The following is a 15,817-nucleotide window of genomic DNA, read 5'->3' as shown; positions in this document are numbered from 1 at the left end:
TTGACATTAACATGGAGCTGTAAGACAAAACTGTTATCAAATGTACAAACTATTAAACGTTCAAAAAAACAGCAGAATTGTTACATTTAGCATTTTAAGTTTATTTTTTAGTAAGAAAACTCTTCAGTGTGTCAGATATTCAAGTGATAGTAACTTAATAACTACAAAATATTTAAATCTTTTAAACATCAATTTCATAACATAATAGTAATAAAATCATTAGAATAGTCGTTGCTCCAAGTTATGAATTCTTTGTATGCTTGATATGGAAAATGTCCACTGTAGTTTCGTGACATTGTCTCAGGTCAAAATCACAGTAACCAATCGAAAATCGTCCCTGGAGACAAAACATGAAAATGATCTGAAGAATCATTTATGTTATTTTTTAAAAAATGAAATCTCACCATTTTCAGTACTTCCAATTTAAAGAAATAGTTGTGTGACAAATTGACCAAATTGTGTCATTCACCAATTTGGTGATTGTCAGGCGGCTCTTTGTTTATTTTTATTTTCTCTCCCTGTTCTCTGCTGTTCTTTCCTCCACTTCTTGTTTATACTCTCATTGATTTCTCCTTCGTGCACTTGATGTGTCAGTTGCCCAAATGATTCAGCTAAGTACACTTAATGAAAATATTTTCGGATGGTTGATTCTGCACTCAAGATTTGCAGAAACAATTATTTTGGATTCTTATTTTAAAGTTAATTATCAATATACCCTTGGATAAAAGTTAATTACAGCTGCACAAAAATTAAATACAATAAGCAATTTGTACACTCAGTAACCAGGAAAATAGCTGATACCCAACGTGTTGGAAAGTCTTTTGATTCATTATGTCTGTGAATACTGGAAGATAAGATATGGCTGGAAGATAAGATATGGCTGCCAGAAGTCAGGTCTTGGAAATAGAAGGGATATTGTTTAACTTGAATAATTTTGCCATCAGTGGATTGTATATGCTTTGCATTATTATATTGATATCTTTTGTTGATGAATAAACTAAGTTTCTGCATTTTCAACCTACTTTGAAATAAAGCAGGTTATCGGAAGACACAAGCCACTGCAGTCGCTGGAATCTGGTGCAAAAAAATAATGAACTGTTGAAAGAACTCAGTGGGTCAAGCAGCATCTGTGGAGACAAAGGGATATTTGATGTTTCAGGTCAGGACAGAGTGTAGAGGGAAGATAGCCAATATATAGAATTGAGAGGGAGGGATGTGACAAGTGGAACCAAATTGGTGTTGGAAGGGGGGGGGGGGGGGGGGGATGATGGGCAGGGTAAAGATGAGAGGCTAGTACGTGATAGGTGGAAACATAAGAAAAGAAAAAGAAGAAAATTTTAAGCAGATAGAGCCAGGTAGGGTAGGGGAGAGGGAAGGGTAGAGGCAGGCTGATAAGTGATAAGTGGAACCAGATAGGGGAGGGATGATGGGCAGATGGAACCAGATGGGGGGAAGGGGATAAGTGAACTAAGGGAGAAACAACCCATATAGATAGATATGTGGGTGATGAGCTGATGGAACCAGAAAGGAGAGAGTGATAAATCTTGGTGGTGGTGTAGAGGACAATGGGAAGGGAACGCTGCTGAACAAAGAGTTAATGGTTATACTGCCGTTGTAAAAGATTAAGCCATCTGTACCCCCCACTCCCGCAGGCGTGAAACAATAAAGGTCTGTTGATTACTTTTAACTTGGTTCTGGACTTTTTGGGTCACAATGAGATGTGACTTTAACAGTGGGGGTGGGAAGGAGAAGGTGGAAAAAAGGGAGAGACCCTGGAAGGACTGGTGGGTGTAGGAAAGGAACATGGGGAGTTGGTTTCCTGAAATTGGAAAATTCAATGTTCAAACCATTGGGCTGTCCAACCATTCTATCCTTGCCCCTCACCCATCTGGTTCCATCTACCCATCATTCCTCCATGACCTAGTTCCACCTATCACCTACTGGCCTTTGTTTCAACAATTCCTCCCCCCCCCAAAAAAAAATCTGGTTCTACCTGTCACCTACCAGCCTCTGTCTCATCCCTCCCTCTCACTTCTATATACTGGCTATCTTCCCTCTACACTCTCGGTCCTGATGCAGGGTCGTGACCAAACTCATCAACTACTCCTTTGCCTTCACAGATGCTGCATGACCTGCTGACTTCTTCTCGCAGTTTTTTTTTGCTGCATTATCATTGTATATTATTGAGTTTGCTTAGTAAACCAGAATAATGGGAAGCACACGCAAAAAGCACAGCTTCACATCAGAAGCGAATGTTATTGGTACTGAGTCTATAAACCCATATAGGATTGACTTAAATTGCAATCAAAAGGTAACTTTAGTAGATCCAAATTTGCATCAACTGCCAAAAAAATTGATGAGAAAGACATTTCAAAATGAACTTGTATAATTTAAGCCATAAAAGTAATACAGATTTTACCTTGGTCAACTAGATAAAACAAAAAGGCAGTAACTGTAAAATATATTCCTCACACTCAGGTGCCAGGGAGATATGGCACAATTTGGGACACACTGAACATTTCTCAACAGAAAAGATAATGATGAAAGAGTTTGTTTAATTTTTAATGCTTATTCTATGCCTAAAAGGCACTGAAAGGAAGGGTAATTAATATAGAAATAAAACAAAGGCAAATTTGCTGAAGCAGTTATCTTCTGTCATGCTGCCAGAAACCCCTACCTTTCAGGCGTGCCTATTGATAATTCTGACATTTTAAGACCATGTTTATTTCTGATCTCCCTTACTCCATTCTTCTGACCATTACCTGATCTGCCTCATTCAATGTCTTGTATCTTGATGCTCACTATGAACAATGAAGGGCAAGGTTTCTCCCCAGTCAAACATGGATTGAAATCACACTAATCATGTCAAATGGAATCAGAAATAAGGATTTCAGTATGCGGAGAAAGCAGTTGCTTTCCGTGAAGTTTGCTGTTTTGCTGTAATAAAAGACATTATCTGATCTAATGTGGCTGCACTGGCAGGGCAGAAAATGGGCACATTATGGGAGAGAGAGAAATAAATTTGTTCTGTACAGCAGCTGACAGGGTTATTGCATAAGCTAAACATATTGTCTTATCTGGTATTTAACATATTAGTTCCTTTCTCTTCCCTACATTGCCTGTCTCATTTCAATTCCGTTGTATTTGTTCAAGGTAAATCTGCCTGTGTATCCTTGGTGCTCCTGATCATGGATTCAAAACCATCAAGTTGGATCATACTTAACCCAACCCTTGACATCACTCTTCCCTGTGCTAGCCCTGTGACTGCTCTAACTTTTTGTGGTGACATGGTTGCTAGTGGAGAGCAGGCATATAAAACTAAGGGTTCTAACTTTTTCCAAATGTCCTAATGGTGGTACTCGGCACACCTGCTGGCTGACCATCAGCATGATGCTGCCTGTCTGTTTACATCATCCGCATTACTGTTTACCTCCACGTCTGGCCTCGTACTCCACTGCTGGCTTTCCAAGTCTCATGTTGAATAAACTTTCATACAAAACTGCAATTTTTTGTAAAAGTTGTCATCTCTTCTCAAACACTTTCATTACCATTACTTTTAAAAGCAATATTTAAGATACAGAACAACAACTTCTACAGTTCATGGATGCACAATGGAAACCTGGGAGTGCAGTCCAAATAAACTCCACAGGATGTGCCTACAAAACCTGGTTTGAATCTGTGTCAGGGATTAAGTTTCCAGTTCTCACCCCACTAGTTGCTACTAAAGGTAGAAGAGAAAAATAGGCAGTTGGCTGCAAGTTAATTTTTAATGGATGATAAATTTCTGACAAATGATATGACTCAAATTTTTATTTTCACAGTGTACTGTTTGCTTTAGAATTTAGTATTGCAAATTTACTTAACATGTTTCTTTTGCATCTTATCTCTCTCACTTAATTCCATTTTTCTGCCTAAAACTCTATTTGTTTCCAATGCAAGAGTCAAATACATGTTTGGTATTCCTAAGTTAGACTCCTCAGTGAGATTTCTTCAATCTGATTGTAGGGTAACACTACTGTATTCCCTGTTCCAATACTACAAAACAACCTGTAGAGGGTTGCAACACTTGATGCATGACGATACTGAGGTTACACCTATGCCTGTCAGCATGGTGATTCGTTCAATGCTAATTCTTCATTGCTGACTGCAAAATCCAGGTCATTCTTTAGCCTCTATGAATCCTACTTTTCTGAACAAGGCTTGTCACTTACTTTAACTGTCTTCCCTTCTCAGTGTCCAATACCTCTCCGAAGATTACTGGTATATTATTGTTGTGTTCTGGCCAAACTGGAAGTCATTGCATTTCCATAACCAAGGTGAAGGGTTCTGGAAGGTCGTGGTCTTAATCTTTTTGTATGAAAATAAGTCGGTAAGTGTTTAAAAGGTGACAATCAGGCCCAGCATGCTGAATTAGTAGTTACTATAGACAATCATGAGCACAAAGTGCATCAGGTAAGAGGTCATATTGTTGTATGTTAATTCTTAAACGTATTGAGCTTGGGACAGCTGCCACCTTTTTCAATATTTCATCTATATCATGTAGAAATAAGATCATTTATTTTGAATTAGTGTGCCTTGATCGTCAGACCTCCTTCAAGAAACAAACCTGTGTTTTTTTAAGTAATCTAATCCTCTTCCAATCTTGATCATCCACCCATTGTTGAATCTGTCATGGATAAAATATTACAATTACACACTTTTTATTTTTTAAAAAGTCAGTTTTCTGAAAAGTAATGCAAAGTGTATACTTAATAATGTTCTTGTATCTAAATTATGGCACAAAGAACATTAAAACATCAGTTGTAAAAGATACTATTACATTTAGAAACTGGAATCAGAAACATCTGTAAATATACCAATCACGTTCAATTGAAGTTACTTTATATTTCTACAATTCATAATTGAGGTATATTTAATTTTATTGGTCTGCACTCATTTCATTTTTTCAAGGTTGTGCAGGGATTGGGAAGAATGGGAGCAATATGTGAACTATACCTTGTACAGAATAAAAAATCTACTTAATGTAGAGAAACTTAACTAAATCAAGGTATTAATATAACCAAATGCTGTAAAGATTGGACAGTATGTATCAGTACTGTGAGTGGTTTTAGTAGACAAAGGATGACTTGAAGAACCTTACCTGCACTCAATGACCTTGGTCTATTTACCTCAGTGTAAAAACTGAAAATGCACAACAGACTACCAGCGTGTGTGCAAGAAAGAATCAAACTTAGCTTTTCAGTTAGATCACCTTTCATCAGAATGTTTTTGTTCACATGTAATCAATCTGAAATGTTAACTCTGTTTCTTATTCCATAAAAGTTGCCTGCCCCTGCTTTGTATTTTTGATAACTGTCTTTAACTTTGTAGGTGTTTTTACTGCTTTCTAGAGTTACCTGATAAGAGATCATAACAAGATTAAAAGGAATGGATAGTGTCCTATTTTCCCTGCAGTTACTGAGAATTAAGTCTTTGGAATACAATGCTAAAAGTACGGTGGGTGTTAATTTTTTGCATGCCTTCAAGACAGAGCAATGGTTTCTGACTGGATTAAAGATTGAATCATAGTAGTTAAGTCTTGTTCTTGATAATGTAATACTTTTGAAATACATAATACTCATTGAACTCTAGAATAGTGCAATAAAGCAGGAAGACATCTGGATCATCAAATCTTCATAACTTTTTGAGCAAGCCAGTTACTTTCACTCTTCCCCTCTTTTACCAAACACATGAATCTTTTTCTCCTTGTACCTAATTCTTTTAGGAAAATTATTAATGAATCTAATTCCATCACCTTTTCATCCAGTGCAATCCATTTATTATTACATAGCATAATTTTAATTTTTCATTGTCTCTGTCATTCCAAAGGTTATATAAATGTAAATTTCTTCTTAAAAAGAGGAAACATCAGGACAAAATTTTAGTTCTTATTAAACAAATCTCAATTAACTTTAGTAGCTTCTTTGGAGGCACAAATATTAGAAGGGTTCTCCACTGTCTCAAATGACAAGTGAAGAATGCTAAAACCTATGAACAAAAGCTAAATAAACACTAGGCGTGACAAAGTAGTAAAATAAATTTCTTACAAAAAAGTTCCACAAATAAGTTACCTGATTTCTCGATCATGTATTGAAGAGGAGTATTTCACCTCCAAGGTTATCTTGTAACTCTGCAATGACTGTTTTATTTCCTCAAGACCACTGGTCTGCTGCAAGTTACCACCACTCTAAAATTGAATAGGTGTAGAATAGATGAAATAAAAGAATATATATAATATAATTATAGTTTGAAAATCTGATGATACAAGTATGGTAGGAATAGCATTAGCGATACTGCATGCAATCTCCCCATAAATTAGACTTAGAATCATAAAAATATAACTGTCCATTTATTTTTGGCATTTCCTTATACTAGTTTTTTCCTCCTTTCTCTAATGTTCTTTTGCAGCATCCATAGCCTGAGGACATAAACGATCTGCTCTAAGGGTACAATCAATGCCCTTATAAAATTAGCCAATAGCTAACATACAAAATAGGCAAAGATGCTCCTAGTTTCATATTAGTTATGCAAACTATGTTCAAGGTTTTTGAATGATGACCAGGCTTCAGATAGCTTAATGATTAGCTAAAGAGCAGTTTGCCCCAGGAGTGCACATGGTATGGTTAAAAGACAAAATCTGTTCTTGGGTCTTCTAACAGGTGCTGTAACTCTGATTTAAAAACATAGCTATCTTCACAGTTAAGTCTTTACTGCTGAAACTTTTATTTTATCCCTTTGGAAATTTCTCTTTGATCAACGTCACATTGAAACAGCTGAAGTTGCTGTGCATACGATGTAAAAGCAAATCAGGAAAAGTGTTAATGTAAACACCCGTTTCCAAAAAAGACACTTTCAATATACAGTGAAATGAATTGTAAAACCTGACACTGGTACTGTGAACATCTTTAATAATGTATTTGCAGCAATCTAGCTGTAGTTGTAAGCTTGCAATAAAAACTATGGCCCTTCCAGCAGTAACATAATGATTCACTTGTAAGTTACATACATCAAGTGAAGTCAGTAGATGGATAGTTTTCACACTGCAAGGTCCTTTTATAAGCATCTCACAGAATCTCAAGAAGTTGTATAGCTAAAAAAAAAAATGCCATGAGTATAGTTTTTGTAGCTTGTAGAGTTAAATCTGCTTTGCATTAAGTTTAAAAGTAGTATGCTTCAATGTCTTAGTTACTTTCATCTCAACCAATTTGAATCTTGTAAAATATTTAGATTTGAGAATGGTATTCCACAACTTGATAAACTCCCATCTCCTTTCATTTAACCGTAATAGAGATAACATTAAGTCCATTACATTTACCTATATAATCACAATGTCTGGTAAATATGGTAAGACCGTAAAACAAAAAACAACTTTCTTAACCTATCTTCCATGAAAGTAGTGCTGTTTGGGACACTGTAGTTTAAAAAAAAACAAAAATGGTGATCTTGTTTACAAATTAGGCAAACTTCGAGAAGGCAACAAGGCATTCTAATGGCTACAGTAGGATAATATCACCTGATGAACATGCCTGATGTAATGGATCTTCTACCCAGACCTCAGTAACAAATGAATCCAAGTATGGTTTGAACCAATTTTTTCATAGCTAAACCCAGTAGCATCTTCTGGAATCTGATCTGTTCATGATATTTTCCTTCTAAAATACAGAAAGGTAGTACAAGATTATTCACACATTTGTATAATATTTTTAGCTTTGAATTATAATTGAGGCACAAGTATTTTCTAATTTCCAAGATGGACAGTCTGCAATGATAGAATTTACTACTCATTCATTAAGAGCAAATACTAAACCACAGAAACACAGTAGTTTCATTTTAACATGGCACTTGAAAGGCATGAAAATTAGACATAACTTTTGGCAAAATATTCTATACACAAAACAATTTCTATTTTTATATTTCAGATTGAAGTTCTTTATAACAGTTTAATTTTTTAAGATGAATTCTTTTTGTCCAGGAAAAAAAATGTCAAATTACACAGCCAACTTTTTATAACAACCATGCTCTTGTTGAGGCTTCATTAGTTTGTTATCAGGAAGAAATCTGACTTCTCAAAAAATGATGATAACAAAGCTACCATTTTCATGAGGTGATTTTTACTTAAAAAACCATTATCAAGAGACCGCGATGAATATTTGGAGGATGCAAGTTCAGATACTACAATGGCAATTGTGAAATTTTATTTTCAAATTTTAAAAACCTTCTGGAAAGTTAAAATGAAATATAAATCTGTTTGTATTGTCATTACAAACGAAACCAATTAATTTATAACATTCTATAGAAAAAGAAGCCTTGTCCCAATAAACTGGTCTGCATGGATACAATTGCAATTCCCACACTTGTAATTGGCTATTAGATAGTCACAAAAACTGCCCTCTGAAGCCTTTATTCAGTTTTAACCAACAGCTGCAAATAATTTCCTTGTTTTTCCATATTAGATGTACATCCCATCATATGAAGATTTAGGAGGTTGCATTCTCCACAGAAAATGTGGCTGAATGAGTCGAAGAAAAGGGATTGGGGTATAGTTACACAGATGCAGGTTATTTTAGTGCAATTATTTTCTTAAGTAAAAGCACCAGATTCATTTCCAGAGCAACAGGACGGAAAAGCAAACATTATGTGGAACTTACATTGCCATAGTTAAGAGTATTGTACAGAACTTGGAGAGCAAGAACATTTTACCAGTGCAGTGGGTTGTAGCGTAGGGTTGCCAATAGTTCCATTAATCCACTGTAATGTGAAGCAGTCTATTGCTTTATGCAGATCCAAGCTGACCACTCTGCTTTTATATTCTGTGTCTCAGCTGATAAAAGCAAATATCTCATTTGCCTCCTTAATCACTCTGGCTGTGAACTTAAATAGTGAAAGGAAAATTTACTGCACTATGACTTTGATACAGGATGCCAATTTTCCATAAAGCAACAGAGGCTAAGGGGTTGGGATAGGAAATTCCCAAACAGAAACACTCAGCACATTTTAAAAAAAGTACCAGGATAAGCACACAAAGTGCCCTAAAGTAAAAAGCCATAGACTTAAAACTGGAAAAGTCGGAGTTAAAAGTTAAAGACCTTGCCAACATTGATCTAACAGAACAGATGACCACCTTCTGTGCAATGTGGAGCTCACTGCCACATGTGAGTGGGAAAAGATTGCACAGAATATGATTCTGATGAAGATGGGTGATAAAAGACTTGTGTAAAGCATGAACCTGTCACGTGGTGTTAAATAGATTGCTTCATTGCTATAAATGTTTTAATTTCTTTTGTCACATGAGTGGGCAGTTAATCAGCTCCCTGCCTCTCCTCAAAACATTTTTGTGCTGTAGGGGACAATGTGTAAAAATTGTGAGGGGTGTAGATACGGTGGACAAGCCATAACTTTTTTCCCATTATGAGCAATCCAATATCAGAGGGCATGCATTTAAGACAAGAGGGGTAGGATCAGAACAGATATCAGGGGTACATTTTTCACTCAGAATGGTGGATGTCCTGGAATGCGTTGTGCCTGATAAGTTGGTGGAGGCAAACTCATTGGGGGCTTTTAAGAGGGGCTTGGATGGGCATATGAATGAGAGGAAAATAGAGGGATATGGGCATTCTGTAGGTAGAGAGGATTAGCCATGTCGGCACAACATTGTGGCCGAAGGGCCTATTCTGTGCTGTTACTGTACTGTTTCTATGTTCCATAAACCCAAGTAGGCTCCACTGAAATGCTTTTGCTATTTCTATGGTGGGGGGGGGGGGGGGGGGGGGGGGTGGAGGGGAAGTGTAGATTTGGTGAGATATTGACATAACTATACTACCTCATTCTACAACACAATCAGGTGTTCTATTCCCTTTATCCTTCCTTATTTCCTCTCCCATTCGGTGGGGGGAGAAAGGTATTAGGAAGGAGTAATTCATGTTCGCATTATACTTCCATTGATTCTGTGTGAGCCTATACAATTATCCTACACCAGTCAATACATCAGTCACGTGACGGAATGGAGGATTTAGCTGATATTTTCTCCCCTCACCAAGCAGACGTTGTAACTGTATTTAGTCCATTCCCAGTGAAAATCTGTTAAATCAGCCTGGAGTAAGAATTGAATATTGGATTTTCCTTTTTCTGTATGGCACATTGTAGCTCAAAATTGACTATTCTTAAGTTTTTTGAATTGATGCAAACAAAAAGTGTACTCAAATGATTCCATCTGACTTGAGAAAATATGCCAAATATGGGACTTACAAAAATATTACTGCAAAAATAGTTACTTTCTTTGAGGTAATTCAGCTGTTCTTTAATTTTTTCTGCTCGATCCATGTAGCCTGTTATCTTCTTTCGATAATGGACTTTTTTTGCTTCATCTTTTGTAGCTATTAAAACAAATAAATTCCTTAATTAGTATGGCAATCATGTCATATACAGTGTAAAACAGGTTTGCTTCCAAGTTCTATTCCTCTCTGATTTCTTGAAGTCGATGACTCATACTTGGATGCACTCGATTGGTTTTGCAACCCTATTGTATCTTACCCAAGTGCTTATTCATCATTGATAGCTGAAAGACCATTTGTCATCGTAACTGAGACCACTTTTACTTTAAACATAGACCTTTCAATGTGGGGATCACTGTTACAACCTGCTTGAAATGCATTTTGTATTCCTCTTCTAACCCAAGGCATGTTGCCGTTAATCGTTGTGCTCCTGCAGCTAACAAATTGGGGTTTAAGCCTTGTGCTTTCAAGGCTAATATGCTTGAGAATCATATCCAATGTAGATTTTGTACATTGAACAATCAAAAGAGCAAGTACAAAAAAATTGCAACTATTGAGGCCATAAGCATAAAACCCACTTGGGGCCCCTTGCATTACTTTTCTTGAAGTAATTTATTCTCCTGCTTCTCAGTTGGTGCTTATGTTCAGTTTATTTAGCTTGTGTAACCAGCAGCATTTTCATAATTATTAATATTTACTGCAGAAAAAAGTAGAATAGTAAAAGTACTTATATTTAGAATACAGCATTAAACAAATGTTCTTGTGAGATCAAAGTTTTGCCAAGTAACATGCAATATAAAATGTGGAGTCAGGCTAGTATATGATTTACACAGCCATGTAAAATACACATGACTTTGTAGTATAAGGCATTGAGAGCAGGTGGATCACAACTCACCAAGTCTGCATTAAACACACTGTTTCAGCATTAAACGTTGACTGAGGTTTACTTCTATGGATGTGATCAGTATCATGATACTGCTCAAGTCAAGATAAAGAGTATTGGCGGTGAGTTTGACATATGCACTTTCAACTTCACCGTGAATGATCAGAAGCAGAACCTTATTTTCTTCCATGGAAAGAGCATCTCCATTATCCATTTTTTGTCTTTTTTTTTATTTGTTGTTCTTGATGTAAGACCCTATTGATTAGAGGTGGAAAAACTAAACCTGCAAACTTCCATTCTGATTTAGTAATACTGCTTAGAATTAAAGTTACGGGAAAGTGAAGATTTTTTTGAAAGTTCTAGAACTCATGATATTTCAAAATTGCTGAATAAACTAAAGTAAATAACTGAAGGAACTTCAGAGGCTTTATTACCTTTCAGCACTTCCATAAGAAGATGGATGCCCTCCTGATAGCAAACCAATGCTGTTTGCAAACGGGAATCATTGTCCAATTCAATAGCCCTCTTCAACACAGTCACAGCTGAGTTCTCCATTCCTGCCAACACACTCTGAGACATGGCAGCAGAATCTATAAATAATAGTTAACAAAAGTTTATAAAACATCTTTAAAATTAAAAGAAATGGTAAACTCTGCTGCTGCAGAAAGCTAATTTTCATGGCATTTGTACCCTGGGTATGTATGCCCATGACAATAAACTAGAATTTGAACTTGATTGGACACTAGGAATAAAACTTAATGTTTTATCATAAAGATGGGTTTACTGTTTTTAGATGTATTAAGGAACATATTTCAGGCATTGAGGCTGTTCTAATATTTAATAAGAATATGGTCTTGATTCTAATTAGAGAAAAGGGGTTGAATGAAAAGAAACTGTCCCCTTTAATATTTTAAACTTTGATCAAGTCCCCCTCAATCTTGTACGTCGCACTGAATAAAAACACAATGTACAAAAGCTAAATACTGCATTTTCTGGAAATTTAAAACATAAATACAATACTGGAAGTACTCAGCAGGTCACACAGCATTTTTGAAGAAAAAGTTAATTTTTCAGGTCAATGACCTTGCATCAGAATTGTTAAAAATGAAATGTGTATTTACATATAAGTGAAGAGAAGATATGAGGAACAAAACATGAAGGTCTGAGAAGGTAGATGTCAAAAGGGATGAGGGTGCAAATGCAAGAGGGAGTGGTAATAAGTCAGAAAGTAAGAAAAGGGACCAAGAGGTGAAATGAGAATCTCCTCTGAAGACCTGCATCTGAAATCTATAACTCTGTGTTCAGTCAGGAAAGCATCTTACTCTTCCTAAGGTATAATAAGACGGTAAGATATAGGAGCAGAATGAGGTTATTCAGCCTATCGAGTCTGCTCTGTCATTCAATCATGGCTGATTTTGTTTTTACCCCATTCTCCTGCCTTCTTCCTGTAACCCTTAATTCCCTTACCAATCAAAAACCTATCAACCTCTGCCTTAAATACACCTAATGACTTAACCTCTAGCACCCCCTCTGTGGCCAATGAATTCCATAGATTCACCACCCTCTGGCTGAAGCTAAACACCTCATCTCAATTTTAAGGGACATCCCTTCATTTTGAGGCTGTGCTCTCAGATCCTAGATTCTTCCTACTAATGGAAACATCCTCTCCACGTCCTCTTATCCAGGCCTTCAGTATCTGGTATGGTTCAATGAGATTTCCCCCTCATCCTTCCAAACTCCATCGAGTACAGGCCCAGAGAAATCAAATGTTCCTCATGTGTTAACCCTTTCATTCCTGGAATCATTCTTGTGAACCTCCTCTGGACCCTCTCCAGGGCCAGCACATCCCTTCCCAAGATACGGGCCCAAAATAGCTGACAATCTTCCAACTATGGTTCTGTGAAACACCTTAAAGCCTCAGCAGTATACCTTGCTTTTTATATTCTAGTTCTCTTTAATGCTAACATGCATTTGCCTTCTTTTGGGCAGGCACGGTGGTGTATGCGGTTAGCGTAACACTATTACCGTGCCAGCGACCTGGGTTCAATTCCAGCCACTGTCTGTAAGCAGTTGTACATTCTCCCCATGTCAGTGTGAGTTTTCTGCTGGTGCTCCGGTTTCCACCCGCATTCCAAAGACCTACTGGTTAAGAAGGTGGTGGCATGCTATGTTGGCGCCATATCTTATATCTTATCTTACTACTGACTCAACCTGCGTTAACATTGAGGGAATCCTGAACTAGGACTCCCAAGTCCCTTTTGCACTTCTGATTTCTGAATTTTCTCCCCATTTAGAAAATAATACCCAGACCGCTGACCATTCTTCAGGTGCATTTAATAAGGACTTTGTAGAAGAGTTGTAAAACATGAGAGAGTGAATTCTTTAATTTTCCAATGAAAAGTATTTTGCCTTTAAGTTGTGGACCAATGAGACATTTTCTTTTTCAATGGTCCAATGAAGAAATTGCAACATATCAGATACAAGGGCTTAAGAAATCATGGAGGTTGTATTTGGCTCATGAGAGGTAAAGCTGTATTTGTTTTGAGAGTTACATTTTTATTTCTCCACTATTAGGGTACGTGGGCAGGAATATCTGAGGCACATTAGTGTTTGTGGGAGGGGGTTTGAGACAAACTGATGAACTGGGGGGGGTGGGGTGTGAAATGACAAAATGGTGACCTAGATGAGGGAGTGGATCCATTCACAACGAGGCAACAAGCGATGGGTGGGTGTGGGAATTGATTCTGTAGCAGCTGGGTGAATAGGGGTGTGGAGGAATACATGAAAATCTGGTGGATGATGGTGGGGATCCACTACACAGTGGTAGATAGGGCTCCAGGGAAATATGGCAGCTTGGCATGACCTATGGAAGGTATTATAAATATTACAAATGTATTTTTTTTTATCAAATCTGCATTTTCTTTTGGTGCCTAAAATAAATTTGTGATATATAATTATGATTTGTTAGCATGCTTCTATTTGAATTAGGCCTGCCCTGTATACTTATCCTTCAATGCTTAGAAAATATTCTGGTCCACAAAGAAACTGATGTTTCAGGTTAGTGATTCTGCAGCAGTAGCTCATCCAACTGAAATGTTAGCATTTGGGGGCAAAACAGAGTTGGCTGACCTGCACAGTATTCCCAACATTTTCTATTATTATTTCAGATTTCCAACAACATCTTTTTGGCCAACTGCTTTTATTTCTAATGTTATTATTTCATGAGTGTGAATCTTAGCTTAGCATTTCTTATGATAGACTTTGTGAAATGTCATTTGGAAGTTTATTCAAATAAAATCCACGGGCATACCCATGTCAACTACTGTATTCACTTCTTCAAACAATTCTCTTGTCAGTTACCACACTTTATAAATTCATACTGGCTTTCTTGGCATCAAAAACATTGTACAAATGTAGATATGATATAGTGTGACTGAGTTAGGGGAGGTGGCTCCAATGTGGAAATTGAAAAAATCAGATTTAGACACAAGAAAAAGTGAGACTGAAATCTTTGAAGACCCTTCACCTGAGAAATCGACATCATTCTTTGACATTTCCGTCATCTTCAACATTCTCGACGTGGCCTCCTGTACGTTGGTGAGACCCAAGTGCAGACTAGGCAATTGCATCACCGAGCACCTGCGCTTCATCTGCCATGGCTACCTGGCGCTCTTTTGCTAGTCATTTTAATTCCCCTCCCCATTCTCACATTGATATGTCTGTCCTTGGCTTCCTCCACTGCTAAGGTGAGGCCAAACACAAAATAGAGGAATAACACCTGAATTTCTGCCTGGGTAGTCTATAACCTAATGGCATGAATATAGAATACTTCAATTTCAGGTAATCTGCTTTTTCTCTCTTGATCTACCCAGTTCCTTCTACCCACCACCCAATTTTTTCCCCTCCTCAACCTACTCTATCACCCACACATTCCTCCACTGTTTCCATTTACCCATCCCACCTCCCTTATTTGGTTCCATGCTCCCTTTCCTATCCAACTCCATAATCTGAAGCCCTTTGTTGCCTCGACCCCGTCTCTGTCGTTACTTCCACCCTTCCTTCCCCCACCTAACCCCATCTGCCCATCACTCCTCCTCAGCTGGATCCCCCTATCGCTCGCCAGCTCTTACCCCACCCTTCCGCCCTCTATACTGGCTATCTCCCCTTCCACTCTTTCAGTCCAGATCAAGGGTCTCCACTCGCTGGGTTCCTCCAACAGTTTGTTTTTTGCTCCTCTCTATAATTACGTTTATAATGCCTCTTGCCCTTTAGTCCCGCATCACTCACGTCGCTTTTGTTTTGTTATTTGTCCCTGCTTCGGTACTTACTGTAATCCGGAGCCCAACAGCTCCCGTGTTTTGGAAGGCCACTCCGGGAAGTGCCGCCCTGCCAGCCACGGTGACAAACAACACCACCCGGTCGCTCTTGTCAAGAGCCGTGCGAAAGATGGCAATGTAATCGCATCGTAATACGGCGGTGAATCGGGAAAATCAAAATATCAGTAAGAATGGAAACAGAACTGCCGGCGAAGCGGGAATTGGAGGCAGAGTGGGGCCTGTACCCGGCCACGGCCCGGTGAGGGCGGGACACCCATGCGCGCCTGCCGTGGGTTTACGGGGAGGGG

At 37.8% G+C, this 15,817-nt stretch overlaps 1 protein-coding gene across 1 annotated transcript; it reads right to left on the bottom strand.

The window, feature by feature from the left end:
* Window positions 1-76: 76 nt before the first annotated feature.
* mitd1 (MIT, microtubule interacting and transport, domain containing 1) lies at window positions 77-15,669 on the bottom strand. The gene is given in 11 exon segments (XM_052026230.1): window positions 77-337; window positions 4,603-4,666; window positions 6,111-6,226; window positions 7,046-7,129; window positions 7,553-7,573; window positions 7,575-7,625; window positions 7,628-7,668; window positions 7,671-7,691; window positions 10,311-10,412; window positions 11,628-11,783; window positions 15,522-15,669. Coding segments are annotated over 10 exon segments (741 nt in total). The 5' UTR covers window positions 11,773-11,783; window positions 15,522-15,669; the 3' UTR covers window positions 77-241.
* Window positions 15,670-15,817: the final 148 nt, after the last annotated feature.

Source organism: Pristis pectinata, chromosome 11 (genome assembly GCF_009764475.1).
Source record: "Pristis pectinata isolate sPriPec2 chromosome 11, sPriPec2.1.pri, whole genome shotgun sequence".
Lineage (NCBI taxonomy): Eukaryota > Metazoa > Chordata > Chondrichthyes > Rhinopristiformes > Pristidae > Pristis > Pristis pectinata.
This window is presented reverse-complemented; position numbering and strand designations above follow the sequence as displayed.